The sequence below is a fragment of the Aspergillus mulundensis genome (assembly GCF_003369625.1).
Source record: "Aspergillus mulundensis strain DSM 5745 chromosome Unknown scaffold_7, whole genome shotgun sequence".
Taxonomy (NCBI): domain Eukaryota; kingdom Fungi; phylum Ascomycota; class Eurotiomycetes; order Eurotiales; family Aspergillaceae; genus Aspergillus; species Aspergillus mulundensis.
In genome coordinates this window covers 1320994-1344535 of record NW_020797895.1, presented here as the reverse complement: position 1 = coordinate 1344535, position 23542 = coordinate 1320994, and the positions used below count along the sequence as shown (strand labels likewise).

The window sequence follows — 23542 nt, the reverse complement described above, 5'->3', positions numbered from 1 at the left end:
TTCCCTCCTGCCCTACCGGCTCCAACTGCCACTGGACCTTCCCCAGCAAGTCCCCAACAAAGCTAGCCGCTAGCGTCTCAGGCCCGGACAACCTTCCTCAATCCCTCTCAATTCCTCTCGAGGCCGCCATTGGGCGAGACGGGGCAATATACCCGCCACGTGGGTGGCTTGACAGGGGTTCTGATCCTGGCGGCGCGGAGGTGTTTCAGATTCAGACCGAGGGGATCTCTCAGCGAGTCGTTCGAACTAGCTGGCGATGGCTTGGGGCTACTAGCTAGTGTGGCACTGGCTGGGCTCTGGACGTACATAGTCTAGGACCTACGCGAAGGTTGGCGACCGTGTTGCGGAGGCATGCCGCATGCGGAGTAGACTACCCTAATATGGAGGAGAGTAAACATGGAAATTGCTTGAGCCGGCTTTCAATTCAACTCCGGCGGATTCAACTTGAACCAGATACACACTTTGTATCCGCTATCTCTAGCAGCTCTCTCGGTGCGCGGCGTTCAAAGCTCGGGTCCGGGGTCGGGGTCGGGGTCGGTGCTCGGCATGAATTCCGTTCTAATAGGGGGCCTATACAGAGTACCATAGCAGGTAATCCAGACACGCGCGGACCCCGATGGAAAGTAGAACACCAGAGTGGGCTTGTTAGATAGCGTATTTTACAAGGCAGGCAGTGGTAGTGTACGATGGACTACGGACTCCACGCCGCAATTAGGGCTCGGCGGGATCTACCGCAGTCTCCAATCTCCATAGCCTGGACGCAGACCACACTGGGGGCTGTGCGCAGCAATGGTCTCTGCTTGGCTGTCTTAGCTTGGATGCCATGTGATGGATTGTGGTTGCGATTGTGATTAAGATCTTGGTCAGCCTCGTAATCGTATGCCATGTCCCGGTGTCTGGTCCGTTGGGGTCTGGTCGGAGTCTGGACTGCCTAATTGGGTAACCTATACTCCGTAGGTACATACTAGGTACGGAGGTTAGGGGAGAGGGCGTTTCTATTCTCAATGATTACGAAGCAAAACAATGGAAATGATTTGAAAGCAAAGTCTACGCATGGTTACGGCAGTGGATTGCTGTAATAGCGAAGAAGAAACACATGTTGTGAATACCAAAAAAGAACTAGCTAAGGATAGGATGGAGTCAAAGCAATCTACTCGATTCATCGACTGCCTCGTACACGTCATCGTCATTCGGCAGTTATGCCAAACCCTACCTCGTCAGGCATGCTGGACATCTATAGAATATACATCTTCAGACCTGGGATCACGCATCTCGAAGCAGGAGACAAGACAGCTCGCACTCTGATGTGAATTGGATCTGAGGGTACAAGAGTTGGAGTTGGTATGTCCGACTATGGGGCAAAGGAGACAACTAGAAAATGATTATGCTGGTCTCGACATGCTCCTGCCGAATTCGGATGGGTCTCTCTCGTCTAAGCATAGCATACAGGCCAAAGGGGGCCACGGTTTAGTAAGGCTGAAAGCTGGATCGTCGACTCTTCTACCTGTCTACCTTAAAAGCGCGGCTAAAATTGAATGAACAAGGGACATACAAATAGTACCTAAGCAAGCTCATGTCACGGCAAACTACCTAAGACAACAAATGAGTTCAAGTTTCCATCTCCACAGCGCCCTCGTACGCGTCACACATGTCATTCAATCTCTCAACCTCTGCGGCTGGTATAGGCTCCTTCGGGTTGAGTTCTCGGAGGCAGGACGTAATGTCAGCAAACAATTCATGCTGCCTGGTCGTCATGTCCTCGCCCTTCACGTCTCGTAGCATTTTGTAGTTCGCGGCGTTGTTCAAGACGTCGAGCACGCGGTCCAAGGCGTCGGTTGCTAGAGTAGAGGAAGTTAGTGGAGTTCTACCTGCACGAATCCAGCGAGTGTCAGCTTACCAAGGCGGCGCGCCATAGGAACAGAGCAAGAGTAGAGGCTCTCGAACAACGCAAACTCCTTCAGCCCCTTGACCTCGAACATTCGAGCGTCCATGGCAATCATTGGCCCGTGCACGAGTACGTTGAATTCCGCGATTTGGCACCTTTGTCCTCGGGTGGCCTCGTTCTTGTCCCTGGCCCAAAATAGGAATGTCCTATGCCTGACATTGAACCATCTTTCGCTCTCCGCCTGGAACAAGCTTGTGTGTCCGTCGATCCTTGCATGAGCTGCGTCAAGTCCCGCCCTGATTTCATCAAGCCGTCGCTCCGATTCGGTGTGCCGTCGCTCTGATTCGGTGTGCCGTCGCTCTGATTCGGTGTGCCGTCGCTCTAATTCGGCGTGTCTTACATTTGTTAAGACTTGTTGCTGCGTCAAGCAATCGACGTCTTCGCGAAGACGTCTAAGTTCGTCGAACAGCGATGGGCCCATGTTGTTAGCAAAGAGTCTGTCTCCGTATGGGAGGGTGCCGAGTGTGGCTCTCAGAAGCTGTGGTGATCCTTTCACGGGCGATGGACAAAGTGTCAAGCGCAGGATCTAGATCGAAAGTGTCGGCGGTTGAGATGTTCACGCGCTGACTCACAGGTCAGGTTAGTTAGTTAGATTCCATTGGGACAGAAGCAAACTTAAAGGTTGACTCACCTTAGTCACCGGTTTGGCAACCCTGGCCTTGAAATTGGCGAGCGGGTGCTGGAAGCACTTCCCTTTCCCTTTTCATTTGACCTAGGCCTTGGTGTCATCGCGAGAGTGCAAAGCAACATTGAGAAGAGGGAAGCGGAAGGACCATGGTCCCTTCTAATGTATGCTGGGAGAAAACAATAGTGGTGAAGAGAGAAGTGAAGAACAGAGGACAAAAAGAGAAGAGAAAACGGGAGGACAAGAGGGAAATGTAGCAAGGGAGATCGGGAACGCCTGGATGGAAGGAGCGCAAGTCGGCTGGATATGGAAGGCGCGGCCAACGGCCTCCAAGGAGCTGGAGTGCTAGAGTTCGCGTGCATGGTTAGGGGTAGTCAAGCAAGTGAAGGGATCCAGCGGTGGGAGTCGTATGTTATAGGGGATGGTGCGAACAGGCCTATGCTAATGCCGAGGGTTGATTGGAGTTTCTGCAGTATTTTAAGCTGGTGCAGTGCTAGATCCTCGGCCATGGGCACACGGAGAGAGGCTGCTCCAGAGATCATTACGGCATGCCGCAGCTTGGGAACTCAGATTGCAGCAAGGAAGTGGTCTCTGTCACGGTTTCCCTGTTGTTCTGGCGGCAGAAGAGGGTGTTCGCTTAGATGCACCCATCGAGGTGGACATGTCCAACACGAAGATACACCAGTAAGATGTCGATGTGCCTGCGTCCAGTAACGGGCGCTGGGGACCCTGCAGCAAACAGTTCCGCAAATACAAGATTTTCCATTAGAAGTGGGTGGGTTGCAGAGTTCTTTAAGCCATATCCGTGAGCCCCATTGACTGACTGGGGACTGAGTGCTTGCATCAGTACAGTTCTTATCCAGGACACAGATAACTAATGGCCTCAGCAGAGAAGTAATGCTTGCACGGTCGTTGTGTTGGGATAAAGAAACAAATCGAGGTCTCGAATGCTCCCAAGGCGTTTCGAAGAATGTCTTTAGGAGCTCCAGCTCTATTCCAGCCGGGGTCACTGTTCTTGCAGGATAGACAGCGGAAGCCTCAGTACTACTGTGACAGGAAGTCTATCCCGCCCTGCGACTGCTCCTGGAGCTCAGAGATCAGTCGCAGAGACGAGTCCAATGTAGCTAACTGTCCAGTTATCTGATCGTTTGCACCATACTTAGCAACTGCGATCTTCGTGCAAGCCGCCGCCAGGTATTTGATGCTGTCCCTTTTCTCCGAAAGCCCATGGTGAATCGCAGGACTATCTGGTAATTCACAGCCGTTAGTTTGGGCGAAATCAACCTCAAACCGCCTGTACGGCGGGGGCGAGTCGTCCCCAATGTTGGGAAGAGTCAACATTGCCCGTTCGGCCTCAAACCTGTCAAGAGAGGGCTGGATTCGAGAAAGAGATGCCTCGAGGCTATGAATGCAGCTCGTTGCCTTGCGTAGTCGACGCGCACTGACCAGCATAGTAGCAGCCATCACAGGAGTTTGAAAGCGGACTCTCACAATTCAGTGTTTTCATCCGGATAGTCGCAGACTATATTCAGCTGCTCACCATTGCTGCATAGTGGACGTTGGCGCTCACGCTGCTTCTTAGACTTAGACCGGCATTGATCACAAGCTTCAGGTATACCTCTCGTCAGCTATGTCCCAGTTGTGTTTGAAGGGGTCCATACCAGGATCATGGGTAGACCATGTGGGCGTCCGAGGCTCTGCTGGGTCTGAAACGGTCCCCCGTCGGTCATCGTGTTCAGATGGTCAGAGATTCGTCGTTCGCTCGGATCAAGCGTCGACCAACGCCCAAAGCTTGTTCGGTTATTCTGTGGCCAGATAGATATTCAATTCATTCAATGATAGCCGAGATCCAAACAGTGTATATCAAACATGTCTAATCGCTATTTTATTTACTCATCATCCTCTTCCATGTCTTCGTCCTCGTCCTCGTCCTCATCCTCCTCGTCATCTTGCCCGTCATCCTCGTCATCATCATCCTCATCATCATTAAATTCGACCCCCATCTCGCCCGTAACATCCCACCGATCCCCCTTCGCCGCGGCACTAACATACTTGACAAACTTGAGCGTCCCGCTATCCCTTAGCACAATGCTAAGTCTGTTCCAGCCCGCGGCTGTACTAAAAAGGATCCCGTCATCTTCATCGTCCGCAGCAGATTGGTAGATCGCCGGGTCCGCAGCACCGGACTTTTCCTCTTCGTCGTCGCCCGCCATGTAAATCTCGTAGCCGCCGACGTGGGCTTCGTCGTCATCTGAGGACTTAGGATCGGTCTTTCCGTTCTTGTCATTAGCCTTCTTGGAGGAGCTTGCTTTGGAGGTGCCATTCGCGTCACCGTCTTCAGCGGCCTCGTCTTCGTCTTCGGGCTCTTCCTTTTCCCAGCCCGATGTTGGGGTCAGGCAGAAGGTGAACTCGAGACGGGGTTCTTCGCCAACGTAGCTGTTGGCAAGAGTGTAGTCCTGGCCCCGACGGAAGCGGCGCGCAAGCAGGTTGTAGCTCGTGATACGGTCCGAGCCTGTGATGAGTGAAAGCCATTTCCGGAACGGCTTAGATGGGAAGAGGTCGTTGATGAGTTCTTGGATGGGTGTTTTTGAGGGACCAGCTTCCGCGGAGTGCTGCTGGTAGAGGTAGCGGTGCTTGTGGGGTGGTCGGGCGACGGTCCAGTCTGTTGACGATTGGATCTCGTCGGATGATGCTGGGAGGTCTTTCTTCTCCTGCTCTTCGATGTAGGCACGGACCTTGGCGGCGTACTTCTTAGAGAGGAAGTGTTCGAGGTTAAGGGAGGAGTCGTTGAGGAAGGCATCGGACATTTCCTCTGCAATGTCGGGAGTGAGGTATGAAGGGGCAATGTATTGAACAAGGAAATTGAGATCGGACTCGGTAAAGATGGCGGCGGGTTCTTCCTCCTTGGCCTTGCCCTTGCCTTTGATGTCCTCTTTGACCTCTTCTTCTGTTTCCTCCTCGCAGATAACGGTCTTTGGCTGCGGGAGGTCGTAGATGTCTGCGCGGCCTTGGAGCTGGGAAAGACTACTGCGCTCGGCGAGCTTCTCTTCAAGCCCTTCCTCATATCCATCTTCTCCCTTCTGGGGGATATGGAACCATCCACTGATGGCCATTCGAACGCGCTTCTTAGACTTGTCCTCATTCTCCGCGGGGTGGTAGACCTCCTCGACGTCGTGGAAACTCTCTCCGGGCTGGACGGTAAAGAAGCTGAGCTGATTGAAAGCCGGCGGGATACTGAGAGAGTAGTCCGGGCTAGGGACCTTGACGTCCTCGCCCTTGGCATCCTTCTTCGTCGCCGTGGGGTATAGGCGCAGAGCACCGCCCCATTCCGCTTGCCATGGGGTGTCGGGGTCAGTCAGGTACAGAATGTAGCTAAGACGTCTGCTTCCAATAACATCGTCGTGACAGAGAAGATGGCATCCCTCGTTATAGATGTTGATAGCCATGTCGGTCTTCTGCCCGCTCAGCTTGCCCGAGCCGGTGACGGAGGACAGGAATTCACGGAATCGCGCGGAGTAAAGGGCATCGCGGAGCTTGAGAATCGACGGCAATCGCGACAATGACCCATCGTCTAATCCATCCAAGTTGGCGAGATCTCCGGACTGGAAGATTTTGTATATATCCGTCTCTTTCTCGGTAAAGTGCAAATGTTCCTGGATTTCGTCGCGGACGGAGCGCAGAAGGGAGTCTTCGATCAGGGGGTGAATGACGCCGTGTAGATACCTAAGCAATCAGCAATGGAGCGCATATGAGCGATTGGTAAACGCACGGCTGAGATTCAGCATATGACTTGGTATAGTCCTGTTGTACAGACGGCTCGAAGAGACCGTCGCGGAAGCGCAATGCAACTTCCTCGCTGGACAGCGCTCGCTTCTTGGTGTCGGGCTGGCCATTGCCGCCGGCCGAGTCACTGCTGTTGGTCTTGCGCTTCATTTTGCCTGGGTGTGTGATCAGCTTGATGGAGGAGAGTTTCAAAAATTTTTGGCTGTTAATTCCCGGCCGATGGTCACGTGAGCGATCAGGCCATGCTCTGAGCTCAGGCCATTGCTTAGGTTCCTATTCCTAATTGTCTACGAGGACTTGCCATAAAATTAAAATTACTATCCTAGAAGGGATATAATGACAGTCATCACTGGAATGGCCTAGGTCAAAATATAATGTTATCCCGAGGATCGAGCCCTATCTATAGAAACGCGGAGATATGCCGCGCGCTATCGGAGTCATGATAAGCACACTCCGAGACTCTCTCCCTCCAGCCACCCTCATCGCAGCAGCCTAGAAGCTCATTCTCTTGCGTCGGGGTCCCTTTCGCTTATATCATGGCCTACAAATAATCATCATCCACGGTATCTTGCACATCTGAGCATACCTGATCCTGGACTATCATCTAGTCGCACCTGCATCTGCAAACGCCGCGATGGACCAACGTCATAGCCTCAGCCCGGTCAGCACAACAATCGCCGCCGAGCCAACCATCAACAGATCAAACCCAGACGCTCCAGAGTCAAATACAGCCTCAGAGACGCAGGAGGATCAAGGCAATGAGCCTCCACGTCCCGGGACACCCCCTCAACCCCCGTATTCGCCTGTAACGCCCGAACTCGCTCATCTTACGCCGTTTCAAAACCCCTCTAATGCAAACGGGACGACAGACCCCATAATCCCACCAGCTATTCCGCTAGTTACGTCGCCCTCACCTACATCACAAGTCCCGCCAGCTCCATACAAAGCAGACCCTATGTCTCTCCCTCCTCCAGCACCTCCCACATTTGCCGCTCAACCGCCGCCCGCCCCGATTTCCGAAAGCTCCAACCCCGATGCGATTGCACTGCGCTCAGCGATTTCTATCCTCCAACTGCAGAAGCAGCAGAGCTTACGAGATATCCAAACCCTGGAGAGGATGAAAGATGCCGCTGCTGCGGATCCGGAGAAGTTTGTCCGAGAGCTTGCCGACGGGAAATTGACGAGGAAGGAGCAAGGTGGATTTATTGATTTTAACCATGAAGAGGAGGACCGTGATGAGGGTATGCAAATATCTGATTCTGGAGCGGAAAAAGGGCCAGCATTGGGAACGCTCCCCGCCGCTCAGAACGTCGTCCGCATGCCGCCTATCAACTGGGCGAAGTACCAGATTGTTGGAGAGAGCTTGGATAAGATGCACGAGGAACAACTCCGTCGTCCCTCTCTTGGTGAGCCGAGACGAGATGAGGCGCAGGTACCCACATCGACGCCAGCACCAGCGCCAGAGTATCATTTGGCGATGCCTTATCAGCCACTAATAGACAAGCTGGAGAGTCCGACCAAAGCGAAAAATATCAGCAAAAGCAAGAATGCATGAGGCTGTTATCAGTACCGAAAGCTATCAATGCATGATACAATATGTGGGCGCGTTACTTGAGTACATAATCATAATCCCGCTCTACAAGCTCGAACCTGTTCCATGAAGGCTATCAAGGTGGCAATCAACCGCCCTCATTCGTCAGAGATATCGAAATATCGCCGAAACTCTTGTGCAGGAATGATAGACGCCTCTTCATTGCCCGCCACTTCCTGAAGCCTCCCAGTCGACATGAAAACCTTCAACCATTGCTTGTCCTCTTCGTCGAAAATATAGGTGCGTCCGTGGTGACTGAATCCAGAATAATCGAGTTTCTTCTCGCTGCGCGGCACTTCCTTCCGCATAAACATCGGATTGCTTTTCGATAAATCCACCGAATCCTCGGCAAATTTACTTCGCTTGACACCCTCTCCTCTCTTCAGCCTATTCATAGTCCACTCGGTCTTTGGCCGCAGCTGCAGCACCCGCCTTCGAAGGTCATCCTGCTGCTTCAGAAGCGCTATCTTTCTCTCATGGTCGATATTTGTCGGCCTGTGAGCTCTGATCCACGCCTGCGCGGATAGCGAATGAGGTGCACATCGCAGCAGAATGTCACTGATTGCTGCGTTCGAGAGAGGGGCGTAGTTCTCTGTTTGATGTCTCGGTATATGCACTTGTGGCTGCGGATACGGCTCGGATTGGATGTCCCCGTCCACACTCTCACTTTCTCTTTCAACATCCTGTTCAATGATTGTCAGTACAAGACATGTCTTCCTCGCACTCAGTATCACTTAGAGGCACTTCGTGGTCAGGATACTGGGACATATGTAAAGAACTCACATCATTACCATCATCCTCCTTAACATCAACACCATCATCTTCACATCCGCATCCTTTGAAGCAAGTTACAAGACTCGCGTCGTCTTCAGCATCCTCCTCACCCTCAGACATAGTCCCGTTAGGGCTAGAACTCGGGCTGCGCGTGAGGTCGCTATCGTAGCTGGAACCCCTATCAGGACTAAACGGCGCAGCCAGCTCTTTCTCCTTGCAGGCATTATAACTGTCGAGTCTCTCCTGGAACCGCTGCGCGTAGGTCTTGTCATGGAACCCGTGCTCAAATGCCGGCGTTGTGTTCCGCTTGGCATAGGGTTCGTCTCTGCCATAATTATGGCCATAACCATAGCCATAGCCATAGCCCAAGCCATAGCCATAGCTATGGACTGACGACAAGACCGGCAGCGATGGAGTCGGCGAGGGTGATGACACTGACGTGAAAGGACGCTTTAGGTGTGGCCTGTCTTGGGACTGGGGTTGGGAGTTGGGTTGCGGTTCGGGATAGAGGTCGTAGGAAATGTCCATTGGACCTGGTGCAGCTTGAGCTTGGGCTTGGACGGAGTGATTTTGAACATGGGGCATCATTGTGGCAGTCTTGAACCTGAACTCGTCTTCGGCCTTTTCTCTTGTTGTCTTTTGTTGGGCAAGGTTTGCCTCAAGTTCAATTTGTCTGGTTGTATTCTCTTGAGAAATGAGAATGGAGAGGTGTATGATGATATAGTATAACAGGACAGGGGAGACTGTGTTAGACAGAAGGACAATTTGACTCAGAAAGTAAATCCAACTCAGAGAATATATCCAATAAGTGAAAGGTAACGAAAGAAAGGTAGAAAGCCAACTAGAAAGTCAAGACAGTGATGTGTTGCAGTCAAATAAGTGAAGGGCTTCACCAATGTAAGACCTCTCGGTCTAGCCTGTACTGGTGGTTGAATATTGCATACGTCTGAGACAAGGCTATATATGTGCTCACTGAGAGTCTTTATTTTGGCAGAGTTAGGTTTGTTAAAAGCTTGTGTGAATATGGCATGGTGGGCTAGGTAGGGAAGGTGTATGATTGTGAGCTAGATGGCTACTGGGGGGAGGTAGAGAGGTTTTATTTGCTATAGCTATATAATACAAACTCACAGGGAAAAGATGTAGACAAAGACAGCACTCAAGAATGGTTGAGATTAGTTCAGTAGCATCAGCTGTCTAGGCCAAAGTCAATACCCTAGTTTCACATTTCTCCATGCCATATGTGGTTCTGTATGGTGTCCAGTATGAGAGTATTGGTCATGGACCCTTTATTGATAGCTGTCGGCTTACCCCTCTCAGGTCGTTCTTGCTCTTATGTGGGCTACGGAGAAGCTCATTGCTAGCTAGAAAAGGCAAATTTACAATCTTCGAGAGAAGCAAAGTTAAATTTCCCAGCTCTAAGTCAGTCACCCCCCCTGTAAACCCATATAACCCATCTATCAGCTTCTATATAATAACTTCGCATCTCAAGCAGCTTAATTCGAGCCCCTCTTCCCCAGAAACTCATTCGTAGACCTCCACATTCCCCTGACACCCTTATTAATCTCATATCGTCCGTCATAGAGCGGGTAGATTACAACAGCGAAGAAAGCAAAGAACTGCCAGACGATAGCGACAGATACCCAACCCGAGAAAAACGACTTAGTGAAGATGTAGTTGCGGTACAGTGGCATCGGCCAGAGGACGAAGGTAACCAGAACGATGACAACGAAGATTACCCAGGCAATCTTCATCCACCGGTTCAGCTCTTTCAGGGTTGCCTCATCGAAGGGGTGGCGGATGTCGTCTAGGCTCAGTTCGGACGGGGGAGTTGATGCCGCTCTGGAGGAAGAGATGGGTTTGTCGTGGGCGCCAGTGTGTTCGGGATCCGCAGTTGCGGCTGTGGTTGCGTCAGATTTTGGCGTTTGGGTGCCGGATTTCTCTTTTACTTCTGACTCGGTGATCGTTGCTGTTGACTTGTCAGGGCTGTGAAGCTGGGCTTCGTCAGCCAGTTCTATGCGGAGGAAGACACGCCAGTCGAACTTGTAGGGCTTGTAGAGAGATATCAGGACCGAGTAGATAGCCGGAGAGAAAAAAGACCCGATGGCTCCGTAGAGAGCGGGCAAGGGATTTCCTGTTGTTGTCATGTTCACTGCGCCATATAGGGCATGCGCGGTGCCCAACCAGATTGCGAGCCCTGTAAAGAATCCTAAGACAGGAGCGAGAATCGCAGCCAGTTTGGTCTGACGGCTCCAGAAGAGAGTAAGACCAAGAGGTATGATTCCAGGACAGGAAATAACTGGTCGGAAGTAACCAAGCCAGGTCATGTTGGCACCGCCGTAGTTCAAGGCGATTGAAATGCCGGTAATGAAGATAGCGTGGATCACCACGGTAATATGACTGGCTTTGAGTAGCTTCCTGTCTGTTGCCTTGGGGTTGAAGTACGTCTTGTAGATGTCAAACGAGAGGATACTGCTGACTGCAATCATGGAAGACGACACAGTGCTTGTCAGAGCCATAAACAAGAGGACAAAGAACGCCACGATGCCAGATTTGCCAATGAGAGCTTTGACGAGGAATGGCATTACCAGACCTGTTGATACCTGTGTCTCAGTGATGTCCCCGGGATAAGTTGGGAATATGGGCGTGAGGTGAAGTGCCCTGGCAGATAGACCAAGGACCGTTCCTAAGCCCCATGGGATCCCGAACACGGCGACTGCGGCGAGGTTATATGCCGGCACGGTTGAATTGACTTCGCTAGCAAAAGACTTTTGCCAGAAGGCAGTATCCTAATCGGTTAGCCATAAGCAACTAATACCGGGCCATTGAATCTCACCATGACGACAAGAGCCAGATTTCCGAACTTCAAAGTGAGACCCCAGATAATGGCTCCCTTGGACTTCATCGTGAGCAGTGATCCCTCGTAGTTGTCCTGGATATAGTTCTCGCTGGCCGTGGCCATCACCTTGTCGTAAAGGCCGCCCAGTCCGCCGATATGCTCGTTGGTCAACACGGACAAGGTGAAGTAAATAATGAGGACTAGGGCGACAGCTGTGTGCAGGAAATCTGTTAGGAAGGTTGCTTTGAGACCACCAACAGCAGTGTACAAGACAACTAAAGCCAGTTAGTTTGGACCAACCTCTACATCATGAAATACTCACCTCCCAAGGGAATCAAGATGGTGGCGGCGACGAAGTGCATGCCAGAAACTCCAGATACCAGTTGAGATCCTGTGAGGATCATGGAAGCGCAGCCAAAGACGTTGTTCACCAAGTTCAAGACAATGAATACAAGATGACCGATTGTGCCGTATCGCATTTTGATAATCTCAAGGGAAGTATGAGCATAGGGCACTCTGATCTTGGCCATGACTCCAAGCGCAGCCATGAGCGCAATCTGGAAGCAGAGACCCGATCCCCACCACTGTTTCTGTCAGCCTGGCATGACACATAACGAGCATAAGGGCGCACCAAGGGTACTGCCAATCCATATCTGTAACACATGGCGGCGCACAGAACCGTCTCATTGATCCACATCCATGATGAGAAGACCGCCGAGGCTGTCAGTCCTGTCCCGACGGATCTGTTGGCGACCATAAACATCTCCGAGGTCGCGGAATCCTCGGAGAGGTAGGCCTTCTGCACTTTGATAGCGATGAGAATCACCCCGCAGAAGAGAACGCCGAGACCGATAAGCAAGCCATATGCTGTCCCTTGGGGGACTAGGTCAACCTCAACCGCAGACATGGTGTTGCGAAGTATCGGTTAGAGACTCCCCAAAAGGATTGAGCATCTGTCAAGTCCAACAGACTTCATGGGTAGCGGAGGAAGGGTCCATTTATATTGAGCAGAGACCATAGTCACTGATCCAACTTTTCGCCTCTGATGCAACTCCAACTGCCTTCGCTAGTAGTTTGGTAGCTGTCACGCAGTATGAGATCGATATCGCGTTATGCAGGACCCGGCCGAGAAACAGGCAGCTTCTGGGAAAACAGGAATAGCGGAAGGTCTATTTGCCGCGATATCTGCTTTGGTGGATACATGGTTGCTAAGAATGGTTGAGATTGGCCGTAGAAGAGGTGTGTCGAGGTGAGCAATGGAGGGAAGGGATTGCGTGCCAGGAGAACGCTATGGCGAAGACACCGATCAACAACCCGGCATTGGTCCTCGGAGAAGAGGCTTGAAACGACATGAAATCGCTTTTTAGACGATTCTGAGATAGGAAATCGGAAAATAAGCTTCGAGTGCCTCTGGCGTGCACAGGGGTAAGCCTAGGTGTGGTTAGCATCGCTTCATGGCATCGTCGACGAGATAGAAGGCCCAGTAGTCTTACCATGATCCAATAATCCCATATGTCGAGAAGAAGCCAAGATCAGCACACCAGAAATAAGCATAACCAAGACCACCGTCTCTGAAGCTTCGTTCCACGTCAAGGAAACCTTGGCTTGGCCAGTCGGCTTTCTATATCGAATTTCAAGATAGCATAGTAGTGGGGAATGCTGTGAAGATAGACCCAGATCTTTTTTGGGTCACAGCCCGGGGTTTGACTCTGGGTTCTCATTGAGTGCAGGATGGCCAGAAAGTGAGAGTCGGTATCGTACTTGAGGAAGGCATCACCTGACTGTTATATATATTCGACCGCACTTCTCTTTCTCTTTACACACTCATTTAAAATAAATCTCGCAAGTTTCGATATCTCTGACTTGGGAGCTCCCTGTCCCACACTCAGCCAGCACCTGAATAAAGTACTTATCCCATCAATCTGTCGGGCTTCGTATATCTTGCGCGTCCAACCACCCCAAAATGGCGCCTGTCATCGTGGGCAGCTTGTTTCACGCTTGGGAGACCACGCAGAGATGTCATTGACTTGAAAATGGCTTGATACAACTTATTCAAACTAATTTAAGCTTATGTTTAGGTGCATACCGATCGAGATAGGGCTAGCAGTACTAGTACTACTCCGCCTGCACTGCATCCTGGGCCACAGGATACCAGAGCAGAACGCATCGAACCGAGGCTTTGCCATTAGAGCCCTGGAAGAACATCTCACTCGGCATATCTGAATCTCAAATGGGCATTGGAATTGAAGTCATCTCACCATGGGGCCGTGCAGATTTGCCAAGTGACTACCAGCACAAAGTCTCCGAATGTCTCCGGCGTAGATGAAGAGGCATAAAAGGCAGCACAATCAACATCCAGTAACGTGTTGAGCTGTACTTCCTCGTCGCCTCAGTAAATATGGCCAGCATCGCCTTCCCCGAACTCGCGAAGAGTCACACAGTCTCAACATCTCACACTTACGGCTATGCCTACCATGTCCCAACCAAAAGCTCACTCCCTACAATCCTTTTTCTTCACGGCTTCCCGTCATCATGCTACGACTGGCGCCATCAGATCCAATTCTTTATCCAGGAAGGATACGGCATTCTGGCACCGGATCTTTTAGGGTACGGCGACACGTCCAAGCCTACAGCACTCGAAGCCTACAAAAGCAAGACAATGGCCGCTGAAATCATCGAACTCTTAGACCATGAAGACATCGATAAGGTTCACGCAGTAGGCCATGATACCGGATGCATCCTCCTTTCCAGACTGGCGAACTACTTCCCAGCCCGCCTATTGTCTTGCACATTTCTTGACGTGCCGTACTCGAAGCCAGGAGAGAATTTCGACCTGTCAGCCGTGAATGCCCTAACAAAACAGTTTCTGGGCTTCGAGCGGTTTGGATATTTGGAGTTCTTTACTAGGGATGATGCCGGTGGGATTCTTGATCAGCACTCTGAGTCATTCTTCACCCTCTTCTATCCGGCAGACCCAAGTCTGTGGGTAGAGCACGTCGGCCCGACAGGCGCCATGGAGAAATGGCTTCTTCAAGACCGCAAGGGCCCTGAAGCTGGATATGTCACTGAAGTTGAACGTCAAACCCACCAGGCCATCATGCGAAAGAGCCATGCCTCAGCACTCAGATGGTATCAGGCCCTGGTAGGAAATATCAATGAGCAAGATGAGATCCAAGCAAACCTCGACCCGGTCCTCTCAATGCCCATGCTTATAGTCTGTCCGCAGCAAACCAAGCTCGAGTTACCGGGAGTGGAAGAACAGATGAAGCAAGTCGCGAATGACCTGACGTTTCGGAGAGTAAGTACAGCAGGGCATTGGGTACAATTGGAGGCACGAGATGAGATTAATTCCATCCTGAAGGAGTTCTTCGAGAGGTAGAGCTACCTACCATAGTTGACGGGTTATGGGGAGCGGAGTATATAGCCCGATATGCGCCATGATGTAGACATGTAAATGGAAGAATCTCAGCTCTGTAACTTGATGCAGGAGAAGCAAGAGATGAAAGATAAGAATTACCAACAGCGAGCAACAAAAGATAATGTCCCTAATATGACTTCACTCTTCCTCCCTACCAAAACCCCGGAGTCCCCACGCCGCGGTGATCCCCGTAGCCCTGACTGAGGCCTCTTGACGTCATGCCCTCATCAGCCATATAAACCACCACGACCGAGCATCATCGGAGCAGATACGCAAGCCATCTACTATCACATTGACACTGAAGCCGAGGCCAAAAATCAAGTTACCTACCTACCCAACATAGCCATTTCTCACAAACAAAGCTACAACACAACCAACCACCATGTCAACAACATCCCAACCCTCCCAACCCCCCAAACAATCCGCCTACACACAACCCTCAAACCCAGTCACACACAACCCCTCCGAATCCCACGCAACCGAGCAACGCGCTCACCACCACGAATACGGCACCGCCCCCGCCACGATAACCCGCGGCGCCTCCTCAACCCCCTCAACCGCCACAACCCTCTCGTCCGCCCAAAAGGCAAAAGAGGAATCGGGCAAATCCCTGCACGCGCACAGCGACGTCGACACGGAGTACGGGGTCGAGCAGCAGCCGAGCGAGGGGGACATTGCGCACGCTGTGGAGGGGCATTCTAGACACAGGATCCAGGCGGGGGCTCATGCCGGGGCTGTGGGGAGTCCGCAGGGCCCCGGGGCGCCTGCTCGCGGCGAGGGCGTGAGTAACCTGCAGGATCTGGATCGGAAGGCGGAGGAGCATCAGAAGATATTGGGGGATCGGGTTGGGCGGTCGCCGGAGCCGCCGGTGGATGATGGGGTGGGTGGGGGGGAGGCTGTTGAGAGGGAGAAGGTGCGGGAGAGGAAATTGAGGCAGGATCGGGAGTTGCATCCTAAGGAGGTGGTGCAGGAGGAGACGGGGGAGCCGGTTGTTGGGAGGTGAAGGGGGTGTATGGTTGATGGGTTGTGGGAAAGTCGGGATATTGTACAGTTATGAACATTTCTAATGAAGTTTAGACATAAATCGTATTGGGTATCAAGTAAAACTACATGCAGGTTCCAGTAACTCAGCTGTCGGCGTCGTCGCCTTCTCCAATCGAGACCTTCTTGAGCGATACTTCTGTCTTCAGGTCGTGGATGCGCTTGGCGAGCTTGCCCTTGAGGATCTGGTTGTTCATCGTCTCCCACTTGGCTGTCTCGGTGCGAATGAGGGCCTCCAATTCCGCAATCTCTTCACGCGACTGCTGTATTTGCCGTTGTTGCTCCAGTTGCTCTTCATCAAGCTCGTCTTCAGGTGATTCTTCTTCGCCGGAGGCGTCGCTTTCGTCTCCCGACGTGTCTGCGCCCGTGTCTTCTGGTACTGGGGTTGAGGGCTTGGTGGCCATGGGTGTACCAGCTTGGTAAACCCCAGGTGTAACGGGTGTCTCGACAACCTCGGCCTCGAAAGATGTGCCGTCTGCCCCAGCTGCCAGGGCGGCCTCCATCTCAGCAGCAAGTGTGTCCTCGAGGTCTTCAAACATGCCGTCGACATCGTCCATGGCTTCTTCCACCTCGCCCTCTGCGTCTTGCTCATCGTCGTACTCGTACTCGTCATATTCTCCGCTTTGCACGAGTCCCTCTGCACGATCCAGCGATGTCTTGTCCACTAGCTCATAACGAGTGTCAACGGCAGCGTCATCCTGAGCGATCAAGTCCTCAACAGATTTCTCGACCTGCTCAATGGTGCGGGTACTGATGCGGTCCCGGAAGCGTCGCTTTCTCACCCATCGTAGAGGAGGCGCGAGACCATGAGGGTACTGCAACGTCATGTTATCCAGGCGTTGAACCTCAGGAGGGAGAGGATAATCCAAGGCCTCGGTTTCCGTATTGACGAGTCCTAGGACCAAGAGCATCTGACATATATCTGCGGATTTGTACCATCCCCTCCGATCCCAACTTTTCATTCCCTCAATAATGCAAGGCAAGTCCACCAATGCCGCAGCATACTGCTTGTCCCGAATCTTCAGAATGGCTCGTCGGCCCTCGCGGCTCAACGGTTTGAAGCAAAACTCGGATCGGTCAAATCGGCGTTCGTTGATCGCGCGACGAAGATACTCGCAGTCCTCGCCGGGTAGCATGCGCAGAATAAACTGTTCTTCGATGGCAGGGTCGATTTCCGTATCGGACGCTTCCGAGTCATAGCCAACACCGGTGGGCCTGTTCGGCACGAGACCCTTGTTTTTGATTCGAATCGACTGTAGTCCGGGTTTCTTGGATGGGTTCAGCTTCAGCCGCTTGGGTCCGGTTGCTTGTGACGCGCCGGCTGCGGGAGGCTCTTCCGGAACAGCCTCATCTGCTGGCCGCTTCTTCTTCTTGATTGTGATCTTTGGCTTCTTTGGCTTATCTTGTGGTTCATCTTCGGTTGGTTTTCGGGCGATCTTGAGAGTAAGTTTGCGCTGAGGGGGTGGTGGACGTTGATCTGAGGCTGAAGCAGGCGCTGGCTGGCTTTGCGGCGCAGGTTCGGTTTTCTTCTTGCCGAAAGTGAGCTTAATAGACGGCCTTGGGGGGTCAGACATATTGATCGGATGACTACAAGCGCAGTCAGCCTGCTTTCATTTAGAAAATTGTTCGAGTAAGTGGTGAGGTGTGAGTTGTCGAGGAGTTGGACCAGGCGGCAGATGGCAGGTTAATCCTCCCGGACTTGGGACCGCTTTCTTCACTTAACACAAATCACCTCCAGTCACACTCTCAGCCCTTCACCCCTCTCAGTAGCTTTCTCGAGGATAATACTGTCTCCAAATTCGGCCACTTAATTGTCCCAGCTGATTACGGGCTACTGAGCCCTTCTCACCATGTCTGGCGCGAATCTTCACAATGCTCTTCTCCGCCCGCCGATAATCCAGATTCTACGCGCAGCCGGCTTCCACTCTACGCGTCCTTCAGTTCTTGATACCATCGCAGACCTTACCGCGCGATACATAATGCTACTCGCATCATCAACCGCAGACCACGCTGCAAACGCCCATCCACACGACCCCGTACCTGTGTTAGAGGACGTCTATCAAGCGTTACAAGATGCGGGTGCATTGCGACCACAGCTGCGAGAGTGGGAAGAATGGTGGGACGGGGAGGAAGATATACGGGGGCTGGAAGGATTTCTTTCGTGGTTCACGGGCCCTGCAAACCGTGAGATTCGACGTATTGCGGGATTTGTGCCCAGCGAAGGCGACGTTGTCGATGCCGATTCGCTCGAGAAGGAGGACTACCTTACTTCGCTGAAGAAAAAGCACAGTAAGACAGGAGAGGAGTCTCGATACGCCGGTACAGTACTTGGAAAGAATGCCGAAGAGCATCCGGTAATCATCGAGGGCGGTGCTCCTACCATCCAGGACTGGAGCTCGCAAATGCAGTCGCGAGCGCCGTATATGGCTGACAGCGACTCATCTGGTGTCAGCAGTGCTCCGAGCAACCTATCCGATAACGAAGGCATGGAGGTGTGATTTATTGGTCAGCGAGCTCTCTTTTCCTGGAAAGCTCTTCAAGACAAATGCGACACGGCTATGGACCACGAGAAGCGCAGGTCGACTTCTCACCTAATCTAATACCGAGATTCGTTCGAGTATACTCCAATGCGTGGGTGCGTACGGTCCGCTGGGCTTCATAGTACGGCTACAACCACCCCAGGAGGGCGAAACCAGAATTTTACCCACGAGCACTTCGGCAAATATTCATCAAAATGAATACTCTAGAAGACAGAGGAAAGAGTATGTCATCCCGAATTGGTAGCGCTGCTCGTTAGGGGGACATAACTGGAGGGATGGAAGACTGAGGATAAGCATGAGCATATGTCAAGCTACAGAGAACCTCTAGACAGGACTGTATCATGTCTACAATGCGAAATGCATAAATAAGCATATTCAATTCAAATCGAGACGAACGTGCGCTTCTTGGCTGCGGCCTGGCGGTGACATCAAGATCCAACTGCGCCCCCGTAACTAAAGTACTTCCCCTCTGCAACAACCACGACTACAACTCGTCATCATGGTCTACCCCTTTGACCTTCCAACAACCTCCCACCTCGCCTTCCAGACCGTCCTCTCATCTCGCACGCATCCATCTCTGCCACAATCTGCAACTACAGCCCGACATGCCCTCCGCCTTGCGCTCAAGGCCCACAACCGCCTACCCCGCGGCCCCCAGCGCGACTCCCACCTAACCTCCGTCCTCTCCGCACTCAACAACTACATCCCGTACCTCGCCGCATTAGCCCAGGGACTTAACAATGGAAAGCCAGATGTTACGACGACATCGCCGACCTTCCCTCACCCCGAAGAAATTGAAGTAACGCAGCGCGCCGAGCTGGAGCCTGAATGGCGCGCAACTCTCGCTTCAAGCTCTCTGCCCCGCCCTTCTACAAGCCGTACCCGCGGATCAGGAATTCAGTATGAACTTGCTTTTACACTCACGACATTAGGCTATGTTCTATCTTCTCTCGCACGGACTGGCGTCACTCGCACACTCTATGCCGCGTCAACACCCAGTGCGGAGCAGCGCACCGCGGCCGTTCAAACAGCAACCAAGCATCTCCTTCAAGCGAGCACCATACACTCATTTCTATATACGTCACCATACTTCACGCCTGGGCTGGAAACAGCTGCGGCGCCCGATGTAGCGCCTGAAACGCAGGCGGCACTTTCGTCACTCGCATTGGCAGAAGCGACTCTGCTCACTGTGTTAAAAGATGACTCTTACGTCGTGACGTGCATCCAAGCCCGGAACCCGAACGATAAAGACTGGATGGTTCGCGCACCGGAGATCCCCAAGGTCCGCGCGCATCTCTTTGCGCGCCTGTGTATTCGCGCCGCGGAATACGCCGAGCAAGCTGCTACCGGGCTGGGCTCTGTAGCCGCGGAGGGCCGGAAAGCTGGCGTTGACGAGGACATCGTCAAATACGTCCGTGTTCTGGGTCTAGTTGCACGCGCTAGAGCATGTCGGTTCTTCGGGGTTGACGCGGAGCTCGCAGGGAAGATCGGGGAGGGAATCGCATGGCTCCGAGCGGCGAAAGGAGCGCTGGGACTACGCAACCCGGGGTCCGCATCTACAGAGGAGGGTTCGACGAAGAGCAGGGGTCTGTCGAAGTTGAAGCTGGGCTTCCGGGAGCGGCGCGAGGAGCGCAAGATGGAGAAGAGTGCGGGGGGCGAGCGCGTGGAGAAGGGGGAGCTAGGGCCTGGAGATAATGCTGGTCGAGAAGAAGAAGTGCGCGTGCTTGAAATGCTAGAGACGAAGTGGGTAAGGACGAATGATACGGTAAGCCTATTTCCCCAGGTCTTCGTGATTTTTTGCTAACATAACCAGATAAACTCGCAATTGATCCCCTCCTCAGCGGACTACGTCACCAACCTGCCCTCAGGGCGCGATGTCCTCCCGCCTCAGCCTCCGTATGCTCTTCCTTCTCTAGACGAGGAGCATCTGTCCCGGATGCGTGCCCCGCCTACGGAGCTTGAACTGAGTCCCGGGAGTGATATTGAGGACAGTGATGTTGAAAGCCCGGTTGCGAGAGATACGCATACACCTGGGGCTTTTCCTGAGCGCACCGACAGTGCTTACTATTGATATTCGAGTCTATCTATGTTCCACTTTGTACTTTGGTCTGAACCATTGGCGGTCCATATAGCGATGTTCTGTTTGGATATATGAATATCTATATGATTGTCAGCACCACACAGGCTAGCTGTACCGGAACAAATCTCTCGAACCATACATAGTCTGCCTTTCAGTTCAACATGAGCATCATCCAGTAGTCCCGTCCCAAAGCAAGCTATCCATAGACCGAAAGAAAGAAGACGAAAAAGGGTACATTGATAGTACATCAACTGCTAAAATCACAATGTCATTGAAATAATGCACACAAAGGAGAGAGAAAAAAAAAAGGTAAAAACCGGACCGTCTTCTCGGCCCTATCACCCCCGCCTGTTCTCGTCAAATAGACCTAGATATTCGTCCTCCGTCTATCCAGCGTCCCAAACCCCGTAGGTATAGATATCCCCGGCCGCTCTGCTCTTACGTCGACTTCGACGCAAAGTAGTTCTTCTCCTCGAAAATGTAACCCTTGACCTTCCTCTCGCTCAGAAGCTCAAAGTACTTCTCTGTAGATGCGCACATTAGCCCCAAAGCCATTCCGACCACTCTCGAACCAAAAAGGCGTGCACGTACCCCTCAACTTCCCACACTTCTCCAGGTGATTCACGCCCTCGCGCGCATAGCACTTGCCCAGCTCCTCGCCGACGAGTCTGCTCATCATGCTGCGCACCCACTGCTCGCGGATAATGGCGTCGCGGGCATTGTGCACGGCGACGTTGTCTTCGAAGTCGACGCCCTCGTAGGTCGGGGGGACGGTGGGCTTCTTGGCGAGGAAGGCGGCGGACTCGGGGGTGGGCATTTTGGCTGGTTCCGGTGTAGTATGGATGACGAGGAATTGGGTTCGGGAGGTGGTAAAGGGGCGTAGGAGCTTCAATGCTTTGGCTTGTCGTTAAGCTGGCTATCGCTGAGGCTTCTGCCGGATGCTCGGTGGTGATGGGGATGAATGCAATTGGAGCATTCTGATTGGGTGGCTGCTTGGCGGTGGAGGATACGGCGGGCTTGGGGAGCTGGTAGTGCAGGTCTATCATGGATCCGAGAGCCACGTGACTTATATAGATGCATACCACGCTACTCGATTGTCAAGTGGAAAACTCATCAGTTGTTGCTATTGTCTTATGTCCATAATCTTGTACAATGTAGAGAGCCATATCTAAGTATACCTGAGTTCCGACAACCATGCCAATGAACACCTTCCTGAATGCAATTCCGAATAAATATAGCAAAAGCAGTGCACAGTGACATTACTGCTGCATCGAATCACCAGTAAATCCGGGCCCATCTAATCTCCAAAGAGAGCACGATACATGTCAAGGTACCAGGACCGAAGACGTTGCCATCTCGTTCTGTTCAGCCACTTGCTGTATTCCCGGTACTGGTACATCTCGTTCCAACAGTCGCGGCCAAAATCGCAGCCGGCCATGTTGACCACGAAATCTCGCCCACCCTCCGTATAATGGAATTTTGGATCGAGCGAATCTCCGCAAGCTCCAGGAGGAAAGGAGTTGATGTATCGCTGAGGAACGAAGGCGACACTGCTGCGTACCCAGGGTTGGTTTGTATAAAGGTACTCGAAGGCGTCCTGCTCCTTGTGCTCCCACTCCATGTGCTTCTGCTCGTACATTATAGGGTCCCACCAGGTGTCTAACAGCCGCTCTGTGAATAAGGATCGATGAACAAAGAATGAGCCTAGATTAAAGCCTCCGCAATCTTGCGAGAGTAAAACTTGGATTGAAGACGGGTCATCATCGCCATTTGCCGAACGAGATATCTCGTCGAAATACGGTTGAATTGGTGGGTGGGTAATGTTCAACGGGTTGTACTCGTTAATATCGCGGTAAACTACCTCCTCAAGACGGTCGAACAAGTGGCCTTGAAGGGAATACGAAGGTTCCATAATATAGGTGGTGAGGTCCAGCCACCAGAACCTGTAGACCGTTAGAAATTGCCAGTCATAGACGTCACAAGCAACATACCATTCTGCGTTGGGATATTTCCGCATAGTCTCGCGGAGAATATCGACTTTCTCCCATCCTTCGCGCCATTCATGTGAATAGCGTTTCTTCGCCAACATGTTAACGATCTCCAAATTGTATCCCCATCGTTTGGCATACTCCTTCTTATTCAGAATGCTGTTACGCTCGGTAGCCCATTCCCTTGCCCCTTTCCACTCCATGACTCCGCCCTCGGTGTTCGATTGCAAGATTATCACAAACTTTCGTCCGCCGCCGAAGATAGAGCGCCTGAAAGCTTCGACGAAGACTAGATAAAATCTAGGGTGAGCACCTAGTCGCCCTGCAAGCTTGAAACATGTGCAACTTACACGTCCAGAAGAAGAGGTACCCAAGAGCCAAGAGCAGCATAGCCAAAAAGAACCGTGATCGCCTACGTCGCAGAGTTGTCCTCCCGAGCCATAACGAGCGCCAGCCCCGGCCACTCCCATATATAACGCCATCTTTCTCAGCATATATCTTTGGAGACGTAGACCGCATTCTGAACCCTGGAAGCGTCGCAATGATTCGCCGTTTTGACCGCGAGAAGAACCCTTTGTTCGGTGTAGAAAAAGATGGGTAGCCGCGGACTTCGTCACTCTTCGCTTTGGCAGCTAGCCATGGATCCGACAGAGCAGGTGGGTAGAAGCTGTTGAAAGGTGTTGATCTGCCACTGCCTAGGGTCGAGCTGGGACTTAGCCAGCCACTCCCTGGGCGTGGGGAGGGCGATCGAGGCAGCGACATGGCGGGAATCAAGGGCGATATCCAAGGTAGGAAGGAGCCGCGGCATTCAAGCCAACCCAATAGAGCCTTTATCGCGAAGGAATGGCCCCTCTGAAGGATAGATATTGTGTCCAATCAATAGAAAATGGCATATAGATTATTGAGGTCGTATAGGAAATG

General features: G+C 52.3%; 12 protein-coding genes across 12 annotated transcripts; 5 read left to right on the top strand and 7 right to left on the bottom strand.

Moving 5' to 3' along the window:
- Positions 1-1608: 1608 nt before the first annotated feature.
- On the bottom strand, positions 1609-2366 carry DSM5745_07244 (uncharacterized protein; the record flags this gene model as incomplete). Its single annotated transcript, XM_026749260.1, has 2 exons — positions 1609-1838; positions 1898-2366. 2 exons carry the CDS (start codon positions 2364-2366, stop codon positions 1609-1611), a joined length of 699 nt encoding a protein of 232 aa, XP_026602350.1.
- Positions 2367-4459: 2093 nt separating this feature from the next.
- Positions 4460-6503, bottom strand: DSM5745_07243 (oxidative DNA demethylase; the record flags this gene model as incomplete). The annotated part of the gene is made up of 2 exons (XM_026749259.1): positions 4460-6293; positions 6340-6503. The coding sequence occupies 2 exons, from the start codon at positions 6501-6503 to the stop codon at positions 4460-4462; spliced, it is 1998 nt and encodes a 665-aa protein (XP_026602349.1).
- Positions 6504-6987: 484 nt separating this feature from the next.
- Positions 6988-7908, top strand: DSM5745_07242 (uncharacterized protein; the record flags this gene model as incomplete). The annotated part of the gene is made up of 1 exon (XM_026749258.1): positions 6988-7908. The coding sequence occupies one exon, from the start codon at positions 6988-6990 to the stop codon at positions 7906-7908; it is 921 nt and encodes a 306-aa protein (XP_026602348.1).
- Positions 7909-8042: 134 nt separating this feature from the next.
- On the bottom strand, positions 8043-9306 carry DSM5745_07241 (uncharacterized protein; the record flags this gene model as incomplete). The annotated part of the gene is made up of 2 exons (XM_026749257.1): positions 8043-8627; positions 8728-9306. The coding sequence occupies 2 exons, from the start codon at positions 9304-9306 to the stop codon at positions 8043-8045; spliced, it is 1164 nt and encodes a 387-aa protein (XP_026602347.1).
- Positions 9307-10211: 905 nt separating this feature from the next.
- DSM5745_07240 (sodium:solute symporter family protein) lies at positions 10212-12461 on the bottom strand (the record flags this gene model as incomplete). Its single annotated transcript, XM_026749256.1, has 4 exons — positions 10212-11504; positions 11552-11829; positions 11877-12138; positions 12186-12461. 4 exons carry the CDS (start codon positions 12459-12461, stop codon positions 10212-10214), a joined length of 2109 nt encoding a protein of 702 aa, XP_026602346.1.
- A 1491-nt stretch (positions 12462-13952) lies between these two features.
- DSM5745_07239 (alpha/beta fold hydrolase) lies at positions 13953-14933 on the top strand (the record flags this gene model as incomplete). Its single annotated transcript, XM_026749255.1, has 1 exon — positions 13953-14933. One exon carries the CDS (start codon positions 13953-13955, stop codon positions 14931-14933), a length of 981 nt encoding a protein of 326 aa, XP_026602345.1.
- Positions 14934-15354: 421 nt separating this feature from the next.
- Positions 15355-15975, top strand: DSM5745_07238 (uncharacterized protein; the record flags this gene model as incomplete). Its single annotated transcript, XM_026749254.1, has 1 exon — positions 15355-15975. The coding sequence occupies one exon, from the start codon at positions 15355-15357 to the stop codon at positions 15973-15975; it is 621 nt and encodes a 206-aa protein (XP_026602344.1).
- A 124-nt stretch (positions 15976-16099) lies between these two features.
- On the bottom strand, positions 16100-17587 carry DSM5745_07237 (transcription initiation factor TFIID subunit 7 family protein; the record flags this gene model as incomplete). The annotated part of the gene is made up of 1 exon (XM_026749253.1): positions 16100-17587. One exon carries the CDS (start codon positions 17585-17587, stop codon positions 16100-16102), a length of 1488 nt encoding a protein of 495 aa, XP_026602343.1.
- A 276-nt stretch (positions 17588-17863) lies between these two features.
- DSM5745_07236 (Bromodomain associated domain protein) lies at positions 17864-18511 on the top strand (the record flags this gene model as incomplete). The annotated part of the gene is made up of 1 exon (XM_026749252.1): positions 17864-18511. One exon carries the CDS (start codon positions 17864-17866, stop codon positions 18509-18511), a length of 648 nt encoding a protein of 215 aa, XP_026602342.1.
- Positions 18512-19052: 541 nt separating this feature from the next.
- Positions 19053-20624, top strand: DSM5745_07235 (pH-signaling protein PalC; the record flags this gene model as incomplete). Its single annotated transcript, XM_026749251.1, has 2 exons — positions 19053-20318; positions 20367-20624. The coding sequence occupies 2 exons, from the start codon at positions 19053-19055 to the stop codon at positions 20622-20624; spliced, it is 1524 nt and encodes a 507-aa protein (XP_026602341.1).
- A 447-nt stretch (positions 20625-21071) lies between these two features.
- DSM5745_07234 (putative NADH-ubiquinone oxidoreductase 12 kda subunit) lies at positions 21072-21450 on the bottom strand (the record flags this gene model as incomplete). The annotated part of the gene is made up of 2 exons (XM_026749250.1): positions 21072-21157; positions 21225-21450. 2 exons carry the CDS (start codon positions 21448-21450, stop codon positions 21072-21074), a joined length of 312 nt encoding a protein of 103 aa, XP_026602340.1.
- Positions 21451-21930: 480 nt separating this feature from the next.
- DSM5745_07233 (putative alpha-1,6-mannosyltransferase subunit) lies at positions 21931-23383 on the bottom strand (the record flags this gene model as incomplete). Its single annotated transcript, XM_026749249.1, has 3 exons — positions 21931-22576; positions 22625-22910; positions 22972-23383. The coding sequence occupies 3 exons, from the start codon at positions 23381-23383 to the stop codon at positions 21931-21933; spliced, it is 1344 nt and encodes a 447-aa protein (XP_026602339.1).
- Between the last annotated feature and the right edge of the window lie 159 nt (positions 23384-23542).